The following is a 24281-nucleotide window of genomic DNA, read 5'->3' on the forward strand; positions in this document are numbered from 1 at the left end:
AATAAAAAATAATAATTTATTTGATTCAAAATCTTTTTTCATTTTTTTTGCAACGTTTTTCAAAATAGAAAAAAAAAAAAACATTATTTATATATCCTTTTTTGTTAGGCATCGCGTATTCCTCTTCATCATTGTGACAAAACTGATAATAAATCGATTAAAAGGTTTTTTCGCAAAACCTTTTTGTTTTTTTTTGCTAATAATAAAGAGGAAGATATTTTTTTTTTTGTGCTATTTCAAAAACTTTGCATGAAGATAAAGTTGTTTATTGGTGGATTGAAAATCACCACCAATCAGAAAAATAAATATTTTTATTATCATCGATTTATTTTTATCAACCACTTCCTCACGAAAAAACAACCAAACATATGAGACCACCCAAAACCAAACCTTTTCATTCCACTACTACTATTTACTCTTTTCTTTAATCTATAATTCATCCTTTTGTATTATATTATTTTTATTTATTTTTTTTGTTGACCTTCATCTATTAGATATTGTATTATTACAATCATTGTAGCATTATATTTTATTTTTTTATTTTTTCAAATATATTATAATATAAAAAAATATAAAAATGGTGGTATGACTGTTTATCTATATTATTGCTGAAATCATAATGAATATTAATATTGTCTTACTATAATATAATCATAGGATTTACTTCAATTGATTCCATTTGAATATTTCAAATCACTTGCACCAACAGAGTACACATGGGAAACATTTTTTAAAGTTGATTTCTCAAAATGGGACTGGAAGCAGTTGATTCCCTCTCAAGACTTTAAATTTGAGGAAGGTGTTACTCCGTTCTCCAACAAGAACTTTATTTTCTTGACAATAATTATCTATCTCACCACTGTTTATTCTATTAAAGTATGTACATTGAACATTTCAGCTCAATACAATAGTTTTTAACCATTACATAAAACAATAACAGTTCTTTATGAGTTCACCAAAGTTAAAAGGATGGAATTTAAGAGGATTCTCTGCATTACACAATTTAATTCTTTGTGTTTGGTCCTTGATTATGGTTTTAGGTGTAACATATGATGCTTTTCAACTCGCATTTGTAAGTATTATTGCGCAATATCTTTGTACAAACGCAATACAATTATTGTTCTAATAGCTGTGGATAATATATAATCTAGAATTCAGAATATGGTGTAGATGGATTTTTCTGTTCTCCAAAATCAAATCCAATCTCTGGTCGTATCTTTTACTGGCATTATTTATATTTCGTCAGTAAATTCTATGAGTTTATCGATACAATTATCATTGTCTTGAAAAAGGTTAGTTATGTTTGGTATCTAATAATGATTATTTAACTATTATATTAATTTGTTGTATACATTTTCTTTTATTTCTATAGAAACCATTGATTTTCTTACACATCTGGCATCATTCGATTGTTGTTTTGATTGTTTGGACTTGGTTACCAGGAGGTGTATCTTACGGTAGCATTGGATTGTTTGCCAATACTCTCGTTCATGTATTTATGTATTACTACTATTTCAGAACTGCTTGGAATCCATCAGTTAGAATCTGGTGGAAATCATATTTGACTTCTGGTCAATTATTCCAGTTCACCATGTCATTTGTACTTTCAATTCCATTCCTTCTCAAGGATATCGTCATTAACGAAAACGGTGTTATCTCTCACAATTGCGTTGGTTGGGGTGCATTTATGTTCACCATGTTCAACAATCTATTCTTCCTTATCCTCTTTATGAATTTCTACATCAAGACATACATTCAAAGACCGAAATCAAAACCAAAGGAAGAATAAATAAACTTTAGATTTAGCAACCTTTTTTTTTTTTTTTTTTATTTTTTAAATTTTTTTATTTTTTAAATTAAAAATATATTATCATATGATATCAGCAAAAAGTTTTCAATTATCTTTCAAGAATAGTGTTTATTTACTATATTTATTTTAAACCTTTATTATAATTCTACTTTGTTTCTCATATTGTAATTTATATTAGATTAACAAAAACTTTAGTATATTAAAATTAAAAAGAAGATTTAACTCAATTGGATACTATGGCACCCAATTTTATGTAATAATTAATCATTTTTAAGAATCATTTTTTAAGTATTATGTTTTAAACTGATTTTCCTATCAACATTAATGATTCAAACCGTATAGTGTTTTAAATAAATGTCACCACTCATGATTTTTAGGAATTTTGTTTAATTTTTTGAATGGTTAAAATAATAAACCACATTATAATCATTTTCAAACATGGCTCTCTTTGTAGATGGACACTGTAGCACTGTTATTTCTTAAAATATTATTCAAGGTAGGTTGATTTTAATTCTCATCGACATTTTGCTTTGATCTATTAATTTAATTTAGGTTTAGTTTGGCTTCCGAAAATGGTGGAAATGGGTTTTTTATATCATCTAGTTAATATTAACATTATCATTTTCAAATTAAAAATTGTAACTGCAGTATTTAGTGAAAACAGCAGCATGCAACGAAATTTTTAATTGTCCATTTAGATATATTGATAAAAAATCGATCGACCAATATTCCATTAAAACTAAAGTAAGTATATAAAAAAATTACTCAGCAAATACTATCCACATCCCCCTACCACCACTGTTTACCAGTTTTATTTAGTGTATGGTTTGGTGAAATGGAAAACCACAAAGTGTTTTTATGTTTGTTTTTATCATAAATGTATTTTACAAACTTTAGGTTATATTAATTTCGTACAAAATATTGTATTCTATTTCAAATTTTGTCCCTATTCACAATTGTATTGTATCACTATTCGTTGTTCATATTTGAAAACTGACTTGAGATGCACCAATTCACAACAAAGGTGGGTCGAATTTTTTTAAAATTTCACTGCGTCGTCCAATGAAAATTGGATTTTTTTTAAATTTTTAAAAACCAAAAACAAATCGACCATTGATAAAAAATACTTTAAAAGTAAATACTTTTCATTTATAAATAGTACTGGCACCACACAGGGTAACCTCTCTACTCAGCCAACACTTAACTTTCAGTGGTTGTTCTTTTGTTCTTGGTTTGATGAAGATGTCTATCATAATGAGGAGTCAAAGAGCCATATGGCTCAATGGTTTGTCTCTGAAATGTATTACAAGATCTCCTTGAGCACCTCCAGAACCAGCAAACCTTGAAACAAAAAAAAATGACAACAACAACAAATTAAGTAAAATTAAATATTAGTGGTGAATATTTGTTAAATTGAAAAATTTTAACTACATTGAAATCTGGTACTTAGCCTAGGGAATCATGCTAATATTAAAAAAAAAAAAAGTGAAATGCATTTCACTGACGACGGTTTAAATTATTTGATAAGGTTTAAAAAGTGTGGAATTTTGATGTTTTACCTTACCCAATCATCGATAGAGTTAAAATGCAATCAAACTTTTAGCACCCCTCTTTGTTGTTTTGTTTAATCTATTTGACATTGTTGACTTTTCAGAATACCAACTTTGAGATATTCTTCCTGCTTTCTTTCAACAACATCTCTCTTAAAATATACCCTCCACTCACTAGAGTGTTACTCACTTCTCTTCCTTAAATACCAATCCAATTTTGTTAAATCAATTCTCTCAGATTCTAAATCAAACAACAAATAAAAACAACTATATATTCTTTTCCATCCCCGAAGTCATTCACTTTCCAACAACAACAACAACAACACAAACCATATACACTCTAAAAATATAAATAATTAAAATAGGTAGAGGTATTCAACTTATCCATAAATATAAATTACTAATCTTTTAAATCATCATAATCCAATCTCAGAACTATTAATTATTCATTAATTAATTGTTAAGGTTTAAAGATTTATTAATTTAACTTGTCAATTATAAAACAACATATAAAAGTTTTTATAAATATACCTCCTCATATAATTATATTTAATATCTATATATCTTTAAATATCAATTTTGTGATTTTATGTGTATCAATAAAAATATTAAAACCTGAAATAATAATAATATAGATAATTTATTTATTAATTCTAATCATAATATTAAAAATTTAAACATATATATCAATCCCCAAACCGGAACAATTTTACATTGTTTTTTTGGCACATTTCTTTATTTCTATTGAATTTTTTCCATCTACCGCGTAAGAAATCAATATTTTAAACAAAATTAATTTTTTAATTTTGAAAATCTCATTGTTTGAATAACAAAAAAAATAAATATAAAAAAAAAATGTAAGTTAAAAATTCCTTTTCTATCTTCAAATTGAAAAAAGACGTCATAAAAAATAATAGGTGTTTTCATTTCTTTTATCCCAATTCTTTTTTTATGTTAAAAACCAAAAAAAAACAAAAAAAACCACCCAACCAAATAATTCAAAGAGTGTCCTGTGTACTTAATACTTTTTTCCAAAATTGTCAAATGGTTGGTTTTTATTATTTATCAAACCAATCAACGTCGATTTTTTTGTTCATCCTTTCTTCAATATTAATTTTATTATTTTGAGAGAAACCCTATACTTTTTTTTTTAAAAACAACAAAACATAAAACCAAAGGTTTAACCGATTATTGATTTTTTATCGCCAATTTTTATAGATTCACCTCTATATCATTTTTACGATTATCACAAATTCAAGTAATAATATATTGAAAAATCTTGTTAACAAATATCTTTACTTTAATTAATTCTTAATTATAATTTTTTTAATTAAAGTAAAGTTTATAACAAACAATATCCACTTTTTATCAAAGTTTTACTATTAAAATTTGTTTATTTATTTATTTCCAAAAAAGGTAATTAATTTTTGTTTTGTTTATACATCTGTATTTTTTTATTTTTTTTTTTTGTTTTGATAAATATGGAATCGTTTTGACAATCTATCAGATCTGATCGTTCACATTATGATAATCTTTAGATTATCACTGTGTATCAATACGATTGTTTTGTTTTTGTTCATGTTGGTAAAAATTAACCTATGGAATCATTTTACTTTTAATAACATTCCAATCGTTTAATTCTACACCTTCCACGCTTTTCAACAACCAATGTGTAAAATCAACCAAACCAATTAGATTTAAATTTCATTTACACATATCTTATCGATTTACTATCATATCAATTGTTTTACTACTACTTCTTGTCAGTAACAGCCTACTAAAAAAAGTGGTTTAGTGATAAGACTTGATAAAACAAAAAAATATTGAGAAGAAATGCTACTGCTATCAATATCTATTGGATATTTGTTTTTTTACTCTTTCTTTATCCATTTTATTTGTTTTCGTGTGTGTGTGTGTGCAGTGAAAAAAGGTAGATTTTAAAATAAAAGAAGAAGAGATAGATATAAAACCACTCGTATTCCAATAATCTAGAGAAAAAGGATATATGATCATATCCTTGGACTCATCAAGTAATAATAATAATATATTAGTGGACACATTCAAAAATAAAAATAAAGCACGAACATATTCGCTCTCTGTCTCCATCAAAAATGTATTAATCAGATAACAAGAACATACTCTCAATCAGCTAAATGTATTGGTTGTTGTTCTATTAATTAATTCATTCTTTCTATCTTATTCGATGTAAATTTCCCTGTTTTACAGATAGATAGTGATGGAAAGAAAGAAGCTGGGGGAAGAAAAAAGAGAAAAGAGTGAGTTTTTAGTGTGTGGTGGTGTGTTTTTGTTTTTATTTATCTGTCTTAGTGATAGGTGTTTATTTTTTTAGTGTGTGTGTGTGTGTGTGTGTATGGAATTCATTCAAATTTAAAAAAGGAGGGTTTACTTTGACAAACAACATTTAAATTTACTCGATTAACAAACATTCCAACCTATATGTTGTTGAAACATATCTCTATATTTTTTTTTTATTTTTTTTATTTTTTAAACTTTATTATTTTGTCCACATTCCAAAAACAAACACTATATCTATCTATCACCACATTGTTAATTGAAAACTCCTGTTCAATAGCATCTGCATATTATTTCATGATATTGTTCTCTCTAACTATCAAATCCACACTCACACCACCACCACCTCCAAACTAAACATCATAATAACAACAATAAAAATAATATTCCAGCAGTAACCAACGACATTCACCCTCACACTTATTCCTATTGTATCGTCAACTGCCTCCAATTGTAAGCCAACTGGTTTTCTGATATATCAATACACTGAAAACATTTTAATGCATATAATGTATAAGAATGAAGAAAATAACTGTAGAACCAAAAAGAAAACCACTTCTATCAATCAAATATATGTGTTTTTGTTGATCTTGGTGGTGTGGTGTGGTGTGGTGTGTGTGTTATAAACAACAACTATAATATATTTTATTGATACTTAATGTACATATATATCTCTACCCCATTTTTTCACTTTGAATCAAATCATTATTAAAACAAACTTTTGATTCTATTGATTTACGTTAGTAACATATCTCAATTAAATTCAATATTTGTGCAAATTATTATTGGTTAGTTGATCGAGAGTAGTACTACTGTGGTTGTTTTTTGTGCTCATTCCTAAATTTCTATTGTTCATGAATTCAATTAAAAAAAATATTAAGATGCCATCATATATGTGTTAGAGTCATTCTTTAATTAAATCAATTCATTAACAACAATAGTCGTTGTGTTGGTAGAGCGTTAAATAAATAAACCAACACACACACACACCTACATTTAATTTATATATAACAAATTATCCATAATCTCACTCTTTTGATGTAGTTATATATTGGTGTATATGTATCGTGTGGATTTTTGGAGTAGAGTGGAATGATAATTTATAGTGGTAGTAGTAATAGGGTTGGTGGTAGGAATGGTTTTAGTGGTGCAAGTGTTCTTCTTTGTTTTAGTGGTGTTGCTGCTGCTGGTAGTGAAAATAAATTGAAGGAGTACAAATAACAAATACTCTATACTCCAATGTTGAGAGTTTGTGTTTACTTGTGTATCAATGTTTATTTTAATAAGTACTTATTTTACTACTACTTCCTGCAACAACCTACTACAAATACAACACTACACTTATTCACCATATCTTATCCATCACATCTATCTATAAAAGTAATAAACAGAGCAAACAAACAAACAAAACAAAAACTTCAAAAGAAATATAAACAATCAAGAAAGAAACCTTCAAAACAAAAAAGTTATTAACATTAAAAAAATAACAAAATAACATATCAAATTTCTATAATTATAAAATTTCTTTGATTTCCAATCATCATTCATCCTCGCTTCTCTCTCAGTATTTAATTATATCAGCTGTTCCAATATTAATATTATTTATTTATATTTTTTAAAATTCAAAAAGTAGTAGTAATATCACTATTGTATCAGATAATATTATTTAATATCCAAAATTAAATATTTTATAGATTAATAAATGTATGTATAAATAATTTAACAAAAAAAAACTTAATAACTCAACAAAAAAAAAAAAGTTAAATTAAATTTGTTTAACAAAAAAATAATAATAATAATAATATCTATTTTTTTTTGGTTGTTGTTTTTTATTATCTTTTATGTCATTATAAAATTTAAACATTTGAAATCTTATATATTGGAACCATTTTTAAATCATTTATTTTTAATACCCCACAATCAATTAACACCATCATCTCACCACCAAAATTACTCTTTCATATATTCTCTTTTTAGAATCGTATTCATTACCATCAACAACATACCCAAAAACCGATAGAGCTATTGTTAGTCTATAGAGATTAAATATAATAACTCTCGAGTTTCGAAATGTTATTAACAACATATATATAAATATTATATTTGAAATGAATAACCAAACACACCCAAAACCATCAGACACTAGTATATAAATATATATAATAAATATTGGATAACCTGTGAGTGGGTGTTTTTGATACATGTGATTGGAATTCGATTATCAACACATTTCATCAGAAATGAAAAATCACACATTTTTACTCACAATACCACCCACAAAACACACCCTCACACAATTCTACATGTTATATAAAGAGTTTTGCCCATTCATCAAATAATAATAGTAATTTAATTTAAATGATCAGAATAGATTTACACTACTATCTTATCATCATCCTAAAAAGTAAAAGTAATTTATAAATTGGTGACAATCCAATTCTACTAATTACTACTGTCATTAAAGGTGTGTTTGTTTAAATGTATTGTATACATCATTCCAAACAAACCACACATCAATTCCAACACAACCACCTTAATAAGAATTTTTAGTTTGAGCTCACGCAAACAAATGCTAATCAAATAATGATATGGCAAAGATATAGATATCATTCAATAATATATATTAACACTACTGCAAATAATATTAATAATAATAATAATATCTATGTGTTATTATATTTTTGGGACAATCCATCATTTAATTTTTATTTTTGCAAAGAAGCAGCAGCATCACCATCATCATCACTGTATATCTGACTGCGTATAATGCCATTTTGACTAAATCAAAATAAATTACAATTTTTATTTATTATTTGTTTAAAAAAAAAAAAGAAAAGAAAAAACAAGTAATAATAGTAATAATATAGCAGTCCATCCTTCAATCCATCATCCAATCAAACAAATTACTTAAATACACTATAATACAGTTTACTACTTTCTTTTTTAGATTTTTTAATTGGAATTATTTTTAAATTGTTATTATTATTATTTGTTTATTTGTTTTTTTTTTTGTTAAATTTATTTTATCGAATCAATCACTCCATCAAAATTTTATAATATTACACAAAATAATTAATTTTTAGAGAGTAAAATAATCTAACTGTTTTCTATTCCATATAGAATAAAAATATCAAATCATAGTTTTTTGGTATATCGATTTCATTCTCATTTTTTAAACATTTGGAAATTGAAAACTAGTACAGCGCGTTGAGAATTCTACTGTGAATCACAAACACACTATATCTGTCAAATATAAATCATCATTTCCTTTAGTTTGCTATTTTTTTTTTTATTTTTTCGAAAAGGTAAAAAATAGTTTGATAAAATATGTCTGGATAGATATTTGATACTAATATTATAAACAATTGACAGATTTTTGATTCTTGTAGTTTAGATTAATTTATAAAATTCTAAATCAACATTCACCTAAATTCATTTGTAATATAATAATAATAATAATCAAAAACAGCTGGATACGAATCTAAAAAATTGATAAAGAAATTAAATATTTTAAAATCAATTACTATAAATAATAATTATAATAATATATTCCATAAATAACTATAACAAAAATAATTAATAATCTAAAAATGAAAGATCTTTCAATTGTAATTCCAACTGTTAATTTATCAAATATTAGTAGATCACCATCAACTCCATCACCATGTTCACCATCAACTATCCAAAGAACACCACAGTTTGAAAATGACGGTTGTATGCTCTGTGTAAATGGTACTCCATGTTGTCTTCAGAAGCGTCGTGCCACCTGGACACTAAAGCTGAGAGTCGCTCTCTACTGTCTCAGTGTGCTCCACCCCGATAAGAAATACTTCAATCTGAAAAAAGATATCTATACCTACGTAGACAATCACTGGGACTTGCTTTCGATCAACACTGCCAAGTCTGACCGTTGGCGTAAACAAGTCCAAGACTCTCTCAGTCATTGTCGTCACTTTGAGTCGGGTTGGGATGCAATGGGATGCAACGGACACTGGCGTCTCATCCAGCCATTGAATCCATGGAGTTTCCCCCCAGAACGCGAGAATATAATGATGTTGGAAGACGACGAAGGTGTATATACCCCAGACTCCAGCTTGTCGCCACGTCCCTCCAAGTCGCCACGAGAAGATCCACTCTACAGAAATTTCCCCAAGCGTCGATCTCTCATCGAAGAGGAGTTGGAAAATCGTAAGCGTAAGGTTGTTGACGCAGACATCCAAACAGTGTCTGCAGGCATGGAAGAGGAGGGACTGTTGATGCTCAAGTATTCACCAATGATATACGCCGAGACACCGTCGCCAAAGTGCAGAACTCCACGTTCCAACACATCCTCCACAACCAGTCCATCGATCCTTGGCAACAGTCCAATGTTGGCATCGAGCGGAACCTACTTTACACTCTCAAACTTTAGCAATAACCTCACACTCAACTCATCTGGCAACAACAATCCTATATATCACCCAACAGCATCGCATCCACCCTCCAATCTCTCAGTTCAATCCAACATTACCATCCTCGACAATTCCAATCCATCATCGCCAAGAGGATCGCCACTCTCCAGTCCAACTATTCCACACAGCCAGTCTTCCACATCAGGTGCCTCTGCAACTCAACACATCTCACCACCAATCCCCTCGATCCCATTCTCTTGGAAATCCAACTCCAACCTGTCGTCATCGCCAGTCAACGTTGTCACCTCGAATCTGTATAACAAACAGGTATCGGGAATGAGTGACAACGTTAGAGAATCTTCTAAAGCCAACACCCTACCCAATCCATTCTCTGGCCCACCCTCACCCAAATACTCTACACCATCGCCAAACTTCTTCACCGCCAACAGCAATCTGAAAGTACCAACAGAACTTCTCCAAAAGTCGTCACCTGTAATACTTACCACCACCAATGGACAACCAACATCACCGTCGTCATCACCCAACAACCTCTCCAAACTTCAACAACAAAATCTCATTTTGAACTGTACATATTAATTTTGAACAAATGATGATAAAATCCAATACAATCCAATTATAATAACTATTACATTTGAAACCGGTAAGGTGGTTATAAAACAACCTTACCCCAACAAACAACTCCCCCAACTCCAACAACAACAAGAAACAAAACATCAGAAACATCAAACAACATTAAAAAAAAAAAAAAATTGGACAATCACCAAATGATTAAACATGTCAATGAAAACAACCGATTCGAATAATTAATTCAACATTCAAAAACGATGATTTTTATTTCAATGTCTGAAAGATATTTATAAATTTGTACAACAAACATACTCTTTAAAATAAATAAAAAATGCGCCAAAAGGATGTAATATATTCTTTTTAAAAATAATATTAGCTTTTTATACTTTCTGACCGCTTGTTTAACTTTATTCAATGAATATTTGTTTTTTTTTTAATCAACATGTTTAAAATAACAATTATTTGAAGAGATCATCATCTTCATTGTTCTATTCAAAAAAAGTTCATAAAAAAAAGTCAGAAATGACCAAAAAAATGAAAAATAATTTCAAAAAAAAACTCCCAAACCTTTATTTTTGAATAAACACAAGAATTTTAGTATTTTTTAAACGCAAGTTTGGAGATTGGATTGTTTCATTATCAGTAAGAGATGTTTTTATTTTAAATCTTTGTGCAAACACACTTTTAAGCACACCATCCAACAAACAAGTCAAAAATCAACAACTATAAGTTGTTGTTTTAACAACAAACAAACAAACATTCTATTTATATAAAATACAAACATAAACATTAAACACATAGTACGTTTAAAGTAATATTACATAAAAATAATAACAAAGTTGTACTATCTACGAAATCTTAGATCCTTTTTCTATTTATTTATATTTGTAAAGTTGTTGTTTATATATATATTATATAGATATACATACCATATTTATTAGAAAATTAAAATTAGATATACTTTTGTTGTTATTATTATTATTATAACTATGAATATAAATAGTAGTAGTAATAGTAATAATAATAATAATAATGAAAATAGATTAGATGAAATAGAATTAGAAGAAATATCAGATGGTTCTTTAAATGCAATTTCCAATAATGAAATTGGTTCAGATTCTTTGGGTAATTCCCCGATTCAACCTAACAAGAGCGAGACAGATGATTCTGTGAAAATCGAAATACTCGATGACAATGCAAAACCTGTAATAGTGGTAGACGACTCTGTAAATCAAAAGAATAGCAATAGGTTTCTATCACCTATCTACCGATACTTTGAGAAGTGGACAGGCATTCAAAATCAAACGTCACCTCCAATGGTACCTTTTTCAGAGATGTTTTGGAGTTGGCTTGGTTCGATGGTTGGAATGGGCTTGTTGGCAGCACTTCATTACTATGTGCTCAATAAACAGGACCTAGTACTGCTGATCGGTAGTTTTGCAGCTTCTGCAGTTTTGATATACGGTGCCTACGCAGGTCCACTTTCACAGCCACGTAACCTCATTGGTGGTCATCTGATATCTGCAGTGATCGGAGTTTCCATTCGAATTGCATTCGTCGATACACTGGGACTGTACTCAGTGGGATCGTTCTGTGCCGTTGCCTTTTCTATCGTTGCGATGCAACTAACAAGGACTCTTCATCCTCCAGGAGCTGCAAGTGCATTGATCGCAATAACATCTACGAGAGCACCTTGGGCTGGGTACCAATATGTGTTGATGCCGGTTGGAACGGGAGCATTACTAATGTTGCTTGTAGCATTGGTCATAAACAATCTAGCACCAAAAAGAAGATATCCTCAATATTGGATATAATAATAATAATAATACTATAGTTATTAATTTAATTTGATTTCTTTTTGAAAAGCATATCGAAAGTAGCAATATGACCGTTCATTACCGCATTCCGGCACGCCTATAAAAAAATTTCAAAATTTAACACTCTTAAAAAATCTGCACCATTTTTTTTTATTTACAATAAATGGATACAAATAAAAGTATTATAATATATAATGTATTTAAAAATAAATTATTATTAAGATATATATTTAAGTTTGTAAAGTTTATTCATGAAAGAAAACAATTGAAAAGTATAAAGTGGCAATACGTTTTGAATGATCCAAAGATACTATTGCAACACGGCTACCTGTCAGAGTTGAATGTGTTGTTGGATCGACCCTATATCATTGATGATTACGATGGTTTCAAATTGATAGAACCACATTTTGCTTTATACATTCAATGTTTACCTACGCTTAGATTTCTATTCTCAAAGTATCGAGAAAAGAAAGCATTTTGGATTTCATTGATCTACTTGACGATTATGAATCACAATAAAGAGTCTACAATGTTTTTAGTAGAGAATATCGAATCAATTGGCGATGATGTGATGGAGTCGGTGTTGGTTGCTGCCTTTAAACAGCCATCTATAGAGATAATCGACTATCTTTATAAGCGAGTAAAGTCGTACCAATACTTGGAAGATTCAATAGTTGTCATTGTGGAGAATGGTCAGATCAATGCATTGAAATATCTTTACGAGTATGGACATCTTCGATCGGTCTCAGCATCGAAAATACTTTATACCGCAGTTGTATATAACTATTATGAACTGGTACATTTCATTGTAGAGAGATTCCCAGATGCAAGAATCAAGTCAGATCTATTACCACTCATTGCAAAAAACTGTGATTTGGCTATTTATCAAATGCTTTTGGAAAGAGGAAATGAAGATACAGGTGAAAATCACCCTCTACAATGTTTCACTTATGTCATTGATATGGCAGCAGAAAATAATCGATTAGATACTATCAAGTGGTTAACAGAGAACAAACCGGATGTATCTCGAATATGTTCAGTGAAAGCAATGGATGTTGCAGCTACAAAAGGATACCTGGAATTGGTTCAATACCTCCATTTTAATAGAAGTGAAGGGTGTTCAAAGATAGCAATGGACAGAGCCGCTAAATCAAACCATTTGGAAATTGTTAAATTCTTGAATGAAAATAGAAGTGAAGGTTGTAGTTACAAAGCAGTGGATCGATCTGCAAAGCATGGGCACTTCCAAATGGTCAAGTTTCTTTGTGATAATCGATTAGAAGGATTCACCAGGAAAGCAATGAATTACGCTGCATCCAATGGTCACTACGAAATGGTTGTATATCTCTATCAATGGGGAGAAGATATGTGTAATCCAGTTACAGCTTTGATGAACTCAGCAAAAGGTGGCCACTTTGAAATCTTCAAGTTCCTCTTTTCTAAACTGACAGTCGAGGATCAGATGATCAGCGATCGATACGTTGATAAACCATTAAATGATTTTCTACAATACAATAGCAAAGAAATCAATCGATTTCTGTTTGATGAGAGTTATCAATTGGATGTGGATCAAAAGGATGTTGATCGTCTGGTACAATTAGGATGTCACGATAGTCTAAGAGTCGTTTATCAATGGAGTGGTGGTAGTTTTTTCAATACCAATTCAATGACTCTGGCAATTAAGGAGCGAAAACTCAAAGTATTGAAATTTATCAATAAGAATTGTCCAGGAATCGTTGAGCCGAAATCAATCGTAACGCATGCATGTCTGTCAGGTGATATCGATATCATTCGGTATGTTCTTTCCAAAGACTTTAGTACCACTACCGACAATGAAGTCAAGTTTGTTTTTCAACTACTGCTCGACTACAAGTGTAGTTTACTTTCGGGACATGTTTTATATGAGACAATCGAGCTGATGATAGACAAATATCAATCACGTGTCACCACAAACGAATATAAAATAATAACACCAGTTAGAGCAGGTGATATAGAGCTAGTTAAATTATTATATTCTAAAGGGATCAAAGCATTCGATAAGACTCTATTGTTTCATATTGCAAACATTGGTCATATAGAGATAGCCAAGTTCTTTCATGACAATGGCATTGAGCAATCGATTACGGGTTGTCTAGAAAAGTCGATCAAGAATTTCGAGATGTTCGAGTATCTCTATCTTAACTACCCAAGTCAACCACCTATTAACTACCTCAATGCCATTGAAAAAGCTATCAGGAATGGTTGTCTCAACGTTGTCAGATATCTTCACGAACATCATGATGATCACGACATTTTCACACCACAACTCACACAATTGGCAAATGATTTTAAGCGTGCAGAGATTGAAAAATTTCTACTGAGCATCTCTTTACATACAAAATAAATAAATAAATAAAGAGTTTGTTTTAAAGTAGATATTTATTCATACATAAAGCTATGTTCAAATTTTCACAATATTAGCAAATATGTTATTTTTTCATGGTACCTATTCATCGTTTGGGAGTCAATCTTATGCTTCATTGCTATTATATAAAAACCAGTCATCATTCACGACTAGCCATTTCTTATAAATAATGTTATTATCTTAATGATTAGTTTTTGGTGAACAAAAATAATAAATCATTTTTATTTTTTCTAAAATAAATTGGGAATAAATAAAAAAGGGATCAACCATCATGATTTTTTGTTTAGGCGATTAGTTGTTGTTTTTAAAAAATGGATAACAATATTTTCTTATTTGTATTTAAAAATAAGGTATTACATAGATATATATTTGAAAGTGTTAGATTCATACATAATAAGAAACATCTAAAAAGTTTACCTTGGTATTCAGTTTTATATTCACCAAAGACACTGTTGTCATACCGATTGTTTAGCGAGTTTAAAGAGCTATTGGAATCGGATGAAGTTTATTTTCCGTTCGGCGACATTGGACCGTATCTTAAATATGCATTTGATCATTTCCCAACCATTCAGTATGTTCATTCAAAGTATCCAAATGTAAGAGCATGGACTAGTACCGTAGTTTTAGAGGCTGCTGTAAATGGTTCTCTCGAGGTTGTTAAATTCATTAACGAGAATCAAATTATCAAGAATTTCAACGAAGCATTCGTTCAAGCATGTATCTATGATAGATTGGAGGTTGTCGAGTATCTGTATCCAATTGCTATTCAAAGTCTATCAGTTAACGATATAGAGTCGGTGATATTGACAGCATCGAAAAAAGGTTATTTTGATATCATCAAGTTTCTTTTCGATCGTGGTCATATCAAGAAAAAACTAGCCAGAGTCATAGAATCAGCATCTGTTCATCAACAATACAAAGTCTTGGAATATCTTATCGATTCAGAAAAAGATAAACATTTACTTAAATTTACACCGAAAACACTTAATATGTTTGCAAAATATGGTCAACTCGACTTACTTCAGAGGTCTATAGATGACTGTGATGGTAACTCGACAGAGTTGGAACAGACATTAGATTATGCAGCAAGTGGTGGTCAGTTCGAGGTTTTGAAATGGTTGACAGAGAATAAGAGAGGTGTTTGTACAACTAGAGCCATAGATAAAGCATCGGGAAAAGGTCATTATGAAATCGTGCGATATTTACATGAGAATCGTAGTGAAGGATGTTTCCCAATTGCAATGGATGAAGCAGCAAAAGGAAATCATATAGAAATTGTTCGGTTTTTGCACGAGAATAGAAGTGAAGGATGTACTGTCAATGCGATTAACAACGCTGCTAAGTATGGTCATTTCAAGATGATACGATTCCTAGTTGAAAATAGAACAGAACGATTTTCAACAATTGCAGTTAATAACGCAGCTCTCAATGGATATTATGATTTGGCAGTATATCTCTACGATCTTCAACCAGAGAAATGTAATGCATTGGCAGTGTTGGTGGCAGCAGCTAAAGGTGGTCATATTGATATTGTAAAGTATTTCTTTGACAAGATTGTAACTTTCAACAGATCTATCAAAGAAGTATTGAAACACCCAAATGAAGAGATCTTTAATTTCCTATTCAGGGAGAAAAGAATAACATTTGAAATCAATCTAAAGGACATAGAGAATATGATTAAACTAGGTAGTTTGGAAGGAATCAAGTTTCTCTATGAAAGAAGTCCACATCTTTTCGGTGGATACGCTTTCACATTGGCTTTGGAACATAAACAACTTGGTATACTTGACTATCTTTATAATAATTGTCATAACATTGTCTATTATAAATCATTATTGACAAATGCAATCCTTACAAGAGATGACGATATCATTAAATATGTTTTATCGATGGACATCGATGTCATTCAAGATATCACAAGGATTAGCGATCTACTACCAGATCTATTAAAATCGCTACTCTATTGGCATTCATATCTATCGGGTACCAGCTTGGAGATGTTTATCAACAAATATCTAGAGCATCTAAAATCGATAAACACAATTTGCCTCAATCTAAACCAAGTGGAATTCCGATTGATTCTACCAATTCATCGTTTGGGAATCAATTTAATGACTAGTGTTCATATCAATCATGCTATTATATCTGGTAATCTTCGATTGGTTAGGCTATTTAACGAGAATAATCCTGAAGGCTTCGAAGATCCTTATATTGTGCATAATCAAATGAACTGTCGAAGTTTATACTTGAATGTCTTTAAGTATCTCTATCCCTATCGATCGGCATCATTTAACACCAGTTTATTATTGCGTGCAGCTGAAATAGGATCACTAGAAACAATCGAATTCCTACATCAACAACAATCAAATAATCATCAATTTACTACGAGTGTTATGGATGCGGCAGCAGGACATGGACACCTCGATATCGTTAAATTTTTGCATTACAACAGAACCGAGGGATGTTCAAAGAAAGCATTTAACTCTGCAGCTACCTATGGAAAGCTAGAAATCTTTGATTTCCTCCACAAAAATCGAACAGAAGGATGTTCGCCTGGTCTTAGTGAGGTTGTTGCAAAGAACGGTTACTATCATATGGTTAAATACATTCATAACAACAGGACAGATGCTTGTACCGACAACTGCGCATGTAACACTCTTCGATAATTATAATTAAATGAAAAGAAAATCAAAATAAAATACTCAGGTTATTTTAATTTCTAAAATATTTCTTTGAAAAAAAAAAATAAAAGATTTTTAAATATATATCATTTTTTAAAGTTATTTCATTGTTTGATATTAAAGTTGTTATAAAAATGGATAACAAGATTTTCTTATCTGTATTTAACAATGTAGTTTTATTTAGATATATATTTGAAAAAGTTAGATATATTCATAGTAAAAAACAAATCACAACAAAACAATGGAAATCAGTCTCAAAGTCACCTAAATTTCTACTCTCCTATGGATATCTAGAAGATCTGAAGAGACTGTTGGATTCAGAGGATCATTTTTGTAGTTTTTCAACGATTGAATATCACTTGGGATATGCAGCTGGTCACCTCCAAACAATTCAGTATTTGCACTTGAAGTTTGCTAAAAATAAATGGCCTAAACAATTTATCATAAAAGCAGCAACTGTTGGTTGCTTTGAAGTGGTAAAGTTTGTGGTAGAGAATAGAAAAGAACAAGAGCATGATATTGCTGGTGCTCTGGTTGCTGCATGTATCAATAATAGTTTGGAGATTGCCGAGTACCTCTATCCAATGATAACTATAATCGATCACATGGAACTTGAGCGATCTGTAATTACAGTGGCTGAACGTGGTCATTTGAATATCATTAAATATCTTTATCAACTTGGACATGTAAAGCAATTAGCGAAAACAGTTGAAGTGGCATCGGTTAAAAATCACTTTGACATTGTTAGGTACATCGACAGTATGGAAACAGATTCAAAGAGATTCAAATTCACACCGAAAACACTCAATATGTTTGCAAGATATGGTGAATTCGAACTGCTAAAGAAGATACCGCAACACAATTGTTTGGATCAATCAGTTGATTATGCAGCTGGTTCCAATAGATTGGAGATGGTGCAGTGGTTAACAGAGAATAAGAGAGGTGGTTGCACTAATAGAGCTATTGATCTGGCAGCGGAGCGTGGTTATTTCAAAGTGATACGTTACTTGCATGAGAATCGTAGTGAAGGATGTTCTCCAATGGCAATGGACGAAGCAGCAAAAGGAAATCATATGGAAATTGTAAAGTTCTTGCATGAAAATAGAAGTGAAGGATGTACTGTCAATGCTATTAGTAATGCTGCGAAATATGGTCATTTCGAGATGATACGATTCTTAGTTGAAAATAGAACAGAACGATTTTCTTCGAAAGCAGTAAATCGAGCGGCATCTAAAGGACATTTTGAGATTGTAAAGTATCTCTACAATCTTCAACCAGAGAAATGTAATTCATTGGCAGTGTTGGTGGCAGCAGCTAAAGGCGGACACACCGAGATTGTAAAGTATTTTTTCGGCAAGATATCACAATTCAATCGATCGATCAAAGAAGTATTGAGCTGTGATAATAAGGAGATCAACCAATTCTTATTCAGAGAGAATCAAGTGAATTTCGTAATCTCGCCAAATGACATTGATACTCTTATTATACACAATTGTTTGGATGGAATCAAATTAATACATGAAAGGAAACCATTAGCATTCGATGGAAATTCAATTATTATTGCAATCTCTCATAAACGACTGGCAATACTTCAATTCCTCTATGAGAATTGTCCTCAAATTAAGTATTATCGATCAACACTGAGGATTGCTCTCTTGACCAACGATTTGGATATTGTTAGATTTGTTTTATCAATGAATGTCAATGTTATTCAGAATGTAAACACAGTCGATAGGATTAAAGAACTTCACGATATTTTCAATACACAATTACATGGTCCTAATTTTGCTAGCGGAGCCATGGAGTTGGTGGTCAAGAAATATTATGAACAAATGAAAACAATCAATTACAATGGTTCCACTAACCCTAGATTTGTTGTGTGGTTTCATCAGATGGGTATTAACCACCTGCTAAAAAGCAATACACTCTATAATGCTGTAGTTTTGGGAGAGCTTGACATTGTTAAATATATATATGAGAACCGTTCAGAGTACACAAAGTTCGATCACATCGAGAATCATGAAGTATTGGCAGCTGCTACAGTACACTTTCCTGTTTTTCAATACTTGTATCCGAAATGCAACAGTAACTATGACTTTTATCACGTACTAAAGGTGGCTGCTACCAAAGGTGCACTGAAAGTTATTAAGTTTTTCCACACACAACATCCAGTCAATATATTCTCATCTACGATTATGGATTTAGCAGCAAATAGAGGTCACGCAGATATCGTCAAGTTTCTCCACTATAATAGAACAGAAGGTTGCTCCCACCATGCAATGGATGGTGCCTCGTTCTTTGGTTCGTTGGAGCTTGTTAGATTTTTGCATGAAAATAGAAGTGAAGGTTGTAGTACTCTGGCTCTTGACTATGCTATTCAATATAATAGAGTTGAACTGATTGAATATCTCAAAGCCAACAGAACTGAAGGATTCACAAGTAAGAAGATCGTAAGATTCTCTGTTCATTGTTAAAATTACTCCGTTTTCCACCTACTACGTAGACTGCACGGACAAAGTTCCAAATAATCTTTGTTTTGTCAACTTTAATAAAAGAAAACTATTTAATAATCAGATTTGTCATGTTCATAATAGTCTATGTCTATATCGATAGAATCTAAGTTCACTGCTTTATATTTATTATAAGTTGTTGTTGTTGTTGTTGTTGTTGTTGTTGTTGTTGTTGTTGTTGTGTTGTAGTTATCCTAGATGTACAAGTATCATCAAATTCACCTTGAACTATGAATACTTCGGTTGTTAGGATTCTTTTCACAAGTGTCAGAGGAAAGGTGTACTACCAATAGGAATTTAGACATTTGAATGACCTTTCATCTTTATCAACCACCCTTAGAGAAAGCAACAAGTTCGTAGGTGAAGCTCTTAGGAGTGAAAATATCTTATATTAGTAGGACAATTGTTATATGATCAGCTATTAGCAGTACAATTTAATAATATTAATCATCTTGTAAAATAAAAAGATAACCATTTATATCATAAGAATATATATAGTTTATTTCATGAAGTAAGTTTAAAAATAATTTCCCCTTTTGTTTTCTTAAAATTATGAATCAAGTAAAAAAAAAAACAAAAGAATCGTATTAATCATAAAAAAAAGATAATGTTTTCAAATAACAGAATAATAGATTAAGAGAGAGTCGATATATATTATTATTAAATATATTTTAAAATAATAAATCTTGTTCTACAGATTAACATAATCGATCGAGCAAAGATATATCAATAACAAAATTGATTTGTTATTTTTTAATAAATTTTTAATTTCAAATCACTCTAATCAAGAATCATTATAAAAAGAACAACTACAGATTTACTAATTATAAATATACAATGAATACACATATATCAAAGATGTAAAAGAACCAATAATCTACGTTGTAAAATGATAGATTATAATTGATTGATTGAATGAAGTGTAAATATAATATAAAAAAAATTAAAATGATTACTACTAATCAAACTAACGAAGTACATCTTTTTTTTTTTTTTTTTTTGATGTTCTGCTACTCGAATAAAATAAACGTACCAATCATTCACTTCTATTTCTATGTCTATCCTTTTAAAGGTTATATATTGGTTGTTGAACTAGTGTGTGTGTGATCATTTTATATAAATATAATTAATTTCAAAACACACACAAATCTCAAGATAGTGATGGTTTGCATTAGTTTTTATTTTTATTTTTTCTTTGTTTACCACCCACTCTTTCTTTTATATATACTTTTTTTTATCACTTACCAAACATTTGTCGTCAATTATTCATCAATACAAATGAATAGTTAGTTTATATTGTAACTCTTCCTCTTGGATTTGCGTATATACATTTAGAAGCTACATCTATATGGATGTAGTACGATAATTAGTTGTTGATTTTTAATACCGTTGCAAACAAACTATAGGAAAAGTATTGCCAACCTTGCCACTTTTTCTATTGTTGTGATATTTGTTTTGGTGGATTACCGGTACTTACAATACCAGTACAACACGACACAATAATAATTTCAAATATTAATTAAGCAGAGTTTATTAATGAATTCATGTCATTGTAATTTAGGCTCCCTCTAGAAAGAAGCACACAACAAACACAATACACATACACACTTTCCAACAACACCTATATAAAATCGTTCAATCAACAGTTAACAACCTAGTGTGATGTCTTTCAAACAACACCTATTTTCACCACCGCCAAGTGTAAAAGAGCAACATCTCTGATTTATCATATGAATTGATGTTAATAATTAAAATGTGTATTGATATGCCCAAATATGGTAACATTGAAAGTAAAAGTATGCGATAAGATTTGATCTGTTTCACTCCGAAGTTATCTCCAAACTCATTCCTACGATCCAATTATATTTGTTGATGAATTCACTTCGATATTATTTACTCATGTTGACACTCAAAATCAAAATTCACCTACCAACAACAATTTCAAATCACTTGTTGTTGTACGTTTTGAAAAATGTTATGACCACCCACTCACAAATTCACACACCACCCAACAAATCAAACAAACACGCTTACCACCAACAACAACAACAATACCACAACACGCACTCCATTCATGTCCTGACAACAAAAGAAAACCAAAAAAAAATACCATACATAGGTAAAGACAAGACTTTGACATTTTCCTAATCACTCTCCACAAAATCATTTAGATCAAATATATTCAACACACAATCTAAACTGACAATAACATAATGTGGTTGTTGCTGCTGTTTTTATTATTATTTATTATTTATTATTAATATTAATTTAATTAATTAAAATAATAATAACTGAAAAAATGAGTTATTAAAACAAATAAATAATTACCTATAATTAATAGAGATAGAGGTTCTGTGATTGTTCAATATGTGATATAATATATTCTCCACACACACCCACTACACTACCACTTTCTATAATACCGGTTCACTGAGGGGTGTAAATAGGCATCCTTTCCATTCTCCTCTAACACTTGAATTCAAAATCCAACTCAAAGATTTTGTTCAAGTTTTTCTTATCTTTTATTCCAACCATTCTGTTTTAAGAATAATAAAGACAATAACACACGTAAATCAATATATATTTTTTATTATAGATAATATAATATAAAATTATTGATATTACATTAGAAAGTCTAATACGGTTGTTGACAGAGTTGGAAATATGTATACTTAATATATAAATAATAATTTATAAAGTTCATTTCTCCAGACAATCATTACTAACCAGACACTCTATATTTTGACCCAAAACAAGTAAGTTTTATCATTGCTATAATCTTTTACTATATACAAGATTTGATCATACTATTCATTCAATCACCCAACTATTAATATATATTTGGTAGCTATTGCAATTATTTAATTTCATTGTATTTTGCTTTTACCATTTTTGTTAATTACCGATTATTAATCAAAACACAAATTTAAATTTTCAATACTCCCATCTTTATAATAATATCAAGAAATTATTCAAAATAATATAATATATTTTTTTCGAATTTTAAATAGAATTAACTAATTTATAATAACCATAGTATGGGTAATAAAGAGATAGCTATAAAAAAATCAAAAAATAAAAATATTTTGTAAAGTTCAAATTTTTTTTATCTGTTTTTAATAAAAGGTATTTATAATTTTATTTTAAGATATATATCTTTCATTATTATAAAAAAAAATAGAATATAAAAAAATCAATTTTAAAAAATTAAATTAAATAATAATTAAAATTCAAATTAAACCATTCCATACCATCTACAACTATGGTAAAAATTTAATAATATTAAAAAAAACCTTACCATTTTAGATATGAGTCCCATCTAATTTAGTTATCAAACATCCAATCATTGCTTTTTTTTATTTTTTTTATTTAAATTTTCACACACCTTCAAAGTTAAATGGTTCCAACAAAAAAAAAAAAAACAAATCTAAATTCGACTCCAAAACTATGAAAGTACCCATATTAGAAAAGTTTTTTTTTTATTAATAAAAAAAATATATATATATTTTTTTAAACAAATATCATTAATTAAAAAAATGTTTGAAAATCTTGGACTTTTATTCCAACAATTTCATTGGAGCCAACAATTGAACCATTTGGAGGCGATCGTCGTTAATTAGATCAAAAATCATCTCATTTTATAAAATTTCATACATTTTATTATGAAATAAAATTTCTTTATATTTACATTTAATTTTTTTTTAATGTTAAATACAATTTGGCCAACCAAATTCTCCCAAAATCATAAATTTATTAATATTTACAGTAACTTGATGTTTGGTTGTTTAAAATAATCATTCAGTCAGAAACATTTGTAAATAAGTTACTTTGTTGAATTACCCCCACTCTAAATTTTCTTAGATTTGTTCTATTACCATTTATTATCTTGACAGCTATTATTTAATATATTATTTGGCCTTTGGTCTCTCTTGTTTTTTTTTAACAAAAAAAAAAAACAAAAAAAAAACCAGAATAGTTGGTTCTAAAAGGTACCAACTTCCAAAAAATATTAATATATATATATTATTTGTCAGTAATCATCATCGAAATCAAATCTCCAATCCTACCCACATCCACAGATTTACATTTCAAAGTTAGTAATTTCACCTGACATTACCTATTCGCAACATTGTCGTCAACTCTATTTGTAGTAAAAAATAGTAGTTTGGTTAACTTTGTGAAATCCAACCCCTTTTCACAAAACTAAAGTCATCCAA

At 29.6% G+C, this 24281-nt stretch overlaps 6 protein-coding genes across 6 annotated transcripts; all 6 read left to right on the forward strand.

The window, feature by feature from the left end:
• Window positions 1–577: 577 nt before the first annotated feature.
• On the forward strand, window positions 578–1789 carry PPL_09863 (elongation of very long chain fatty acids protein; the record flags this gene model as incomplete). Its single annotated transcript, XM_020580652.1, has 5 exons — window positions 578–583; window positions 658–876; window positions 941–1072; window positions 1152–1292; window positions 1373–1789. The coding sequence occupies 5 exons, from the start codon at window positions 578–580 to the stop codon at window positions 1787–1789; spliced, it is 915 nt and encodes a 304-aa protein (XP_020429239.1).
• Window positions 1790–2046: 257 nt separating this feature from the next.
• On the forward strand, window positions 2047–3156 carry PPL_09864 (uncharacterized protein; the record flags this gene model as incomplete). Its single annotated transcript, XM_020580653.1, has 5 exons — window positions 2047–2063; window positions 2363–2395; window positions 2509–2558; window positions 2708–2834; window positions 2970–3156. 5 exons carry the CDS (start codon window positions 2047–2049, stop codon window positions 3154–3156), a joined length of 414 nt encoding a protein of 137 aa, XP_020429240.1.
• A 6107-nt stretch (window positions 3157–9263) lies between these two features.
• On the forward strand, window positions 9264–10661 carry PPL_09865 (histidine kinase; the record flags this gene model as incomplete). The annotated part of the gene is made up of 1 exon (XM_020580654.1): window positions 9264–10661. One exon carries the CDS (start codon window positions 9264–9266, stop codon window positions 10659–10661), a length of 1398 nt encoding a protein of 465 aa, XP_020429241.1.
• A 980-nt stretch (window positions 10662–11641) lies between these two features.
• PPL_09866 (uncharacterized protein) lies at window positions 11642–14852 on the forward strand (the record flags this gene model as incomplete). The annotated part of the gene is made up of 2 exons (XM_020580655.1): window positions 11642–12307; window positions 12705–14852. The coding sequence occupies 2 exons, from the start codon at window positions 11642–11644 to the stop codon at window positions 14850–14852; spliced, it is 2814 nt and encodes a 937-aa protein (XP_020429242.1).
• A 332-nt stretch (window positions 14853–15184) lies between these two features.
• PPL_09867 (uncharacterized protein) lies at window positions 15185–17539 on the forward strand (the record flags this gene model as incomplete). The annotated part of the gene is made up of 1 exon (XM_020580656.1): window positions 15185–17539. One exon carries the CDS (start codon window positions 15185–15187, stop codon window positions 17537–17539), a length of 2355 nt encoding a protein of 784 aa, XP_020429243.1.
• A 149-nt stretch (window positions 17540–17688) lies between these two features.
• On the forward strand, window positions 17689–20028 carry PPL_09868 (uncharacterized protein; the record flags this gene model as incomplete). The annotated part of the gene is made up of 1 exon (XM_020580657.1): window positions 17689–20028. One exon carries the CDS (start codon window positions 17689–17691, stop codon window positions 20026–20028), a length of 2340 nt encoding a protein of 779 aa, XP_020429244.1.
• Window positions 20029–24281: the final 4253 nt, after the last annotated feature.

This window comes from Heterostelium album (genome assembly GCF_000004825.1).
Source record: "Heterostelium album PN500 unplaced genomic scaffold PPL_scaffold11, whole genome shotgun sequence".
Taxonomy (NCBI): domain Eukaryota; phylum Evosea; class Eumycetozoa; order Acytosteliales; family Acytosteliaceae; genus Heterostelium; species Heterostelium album.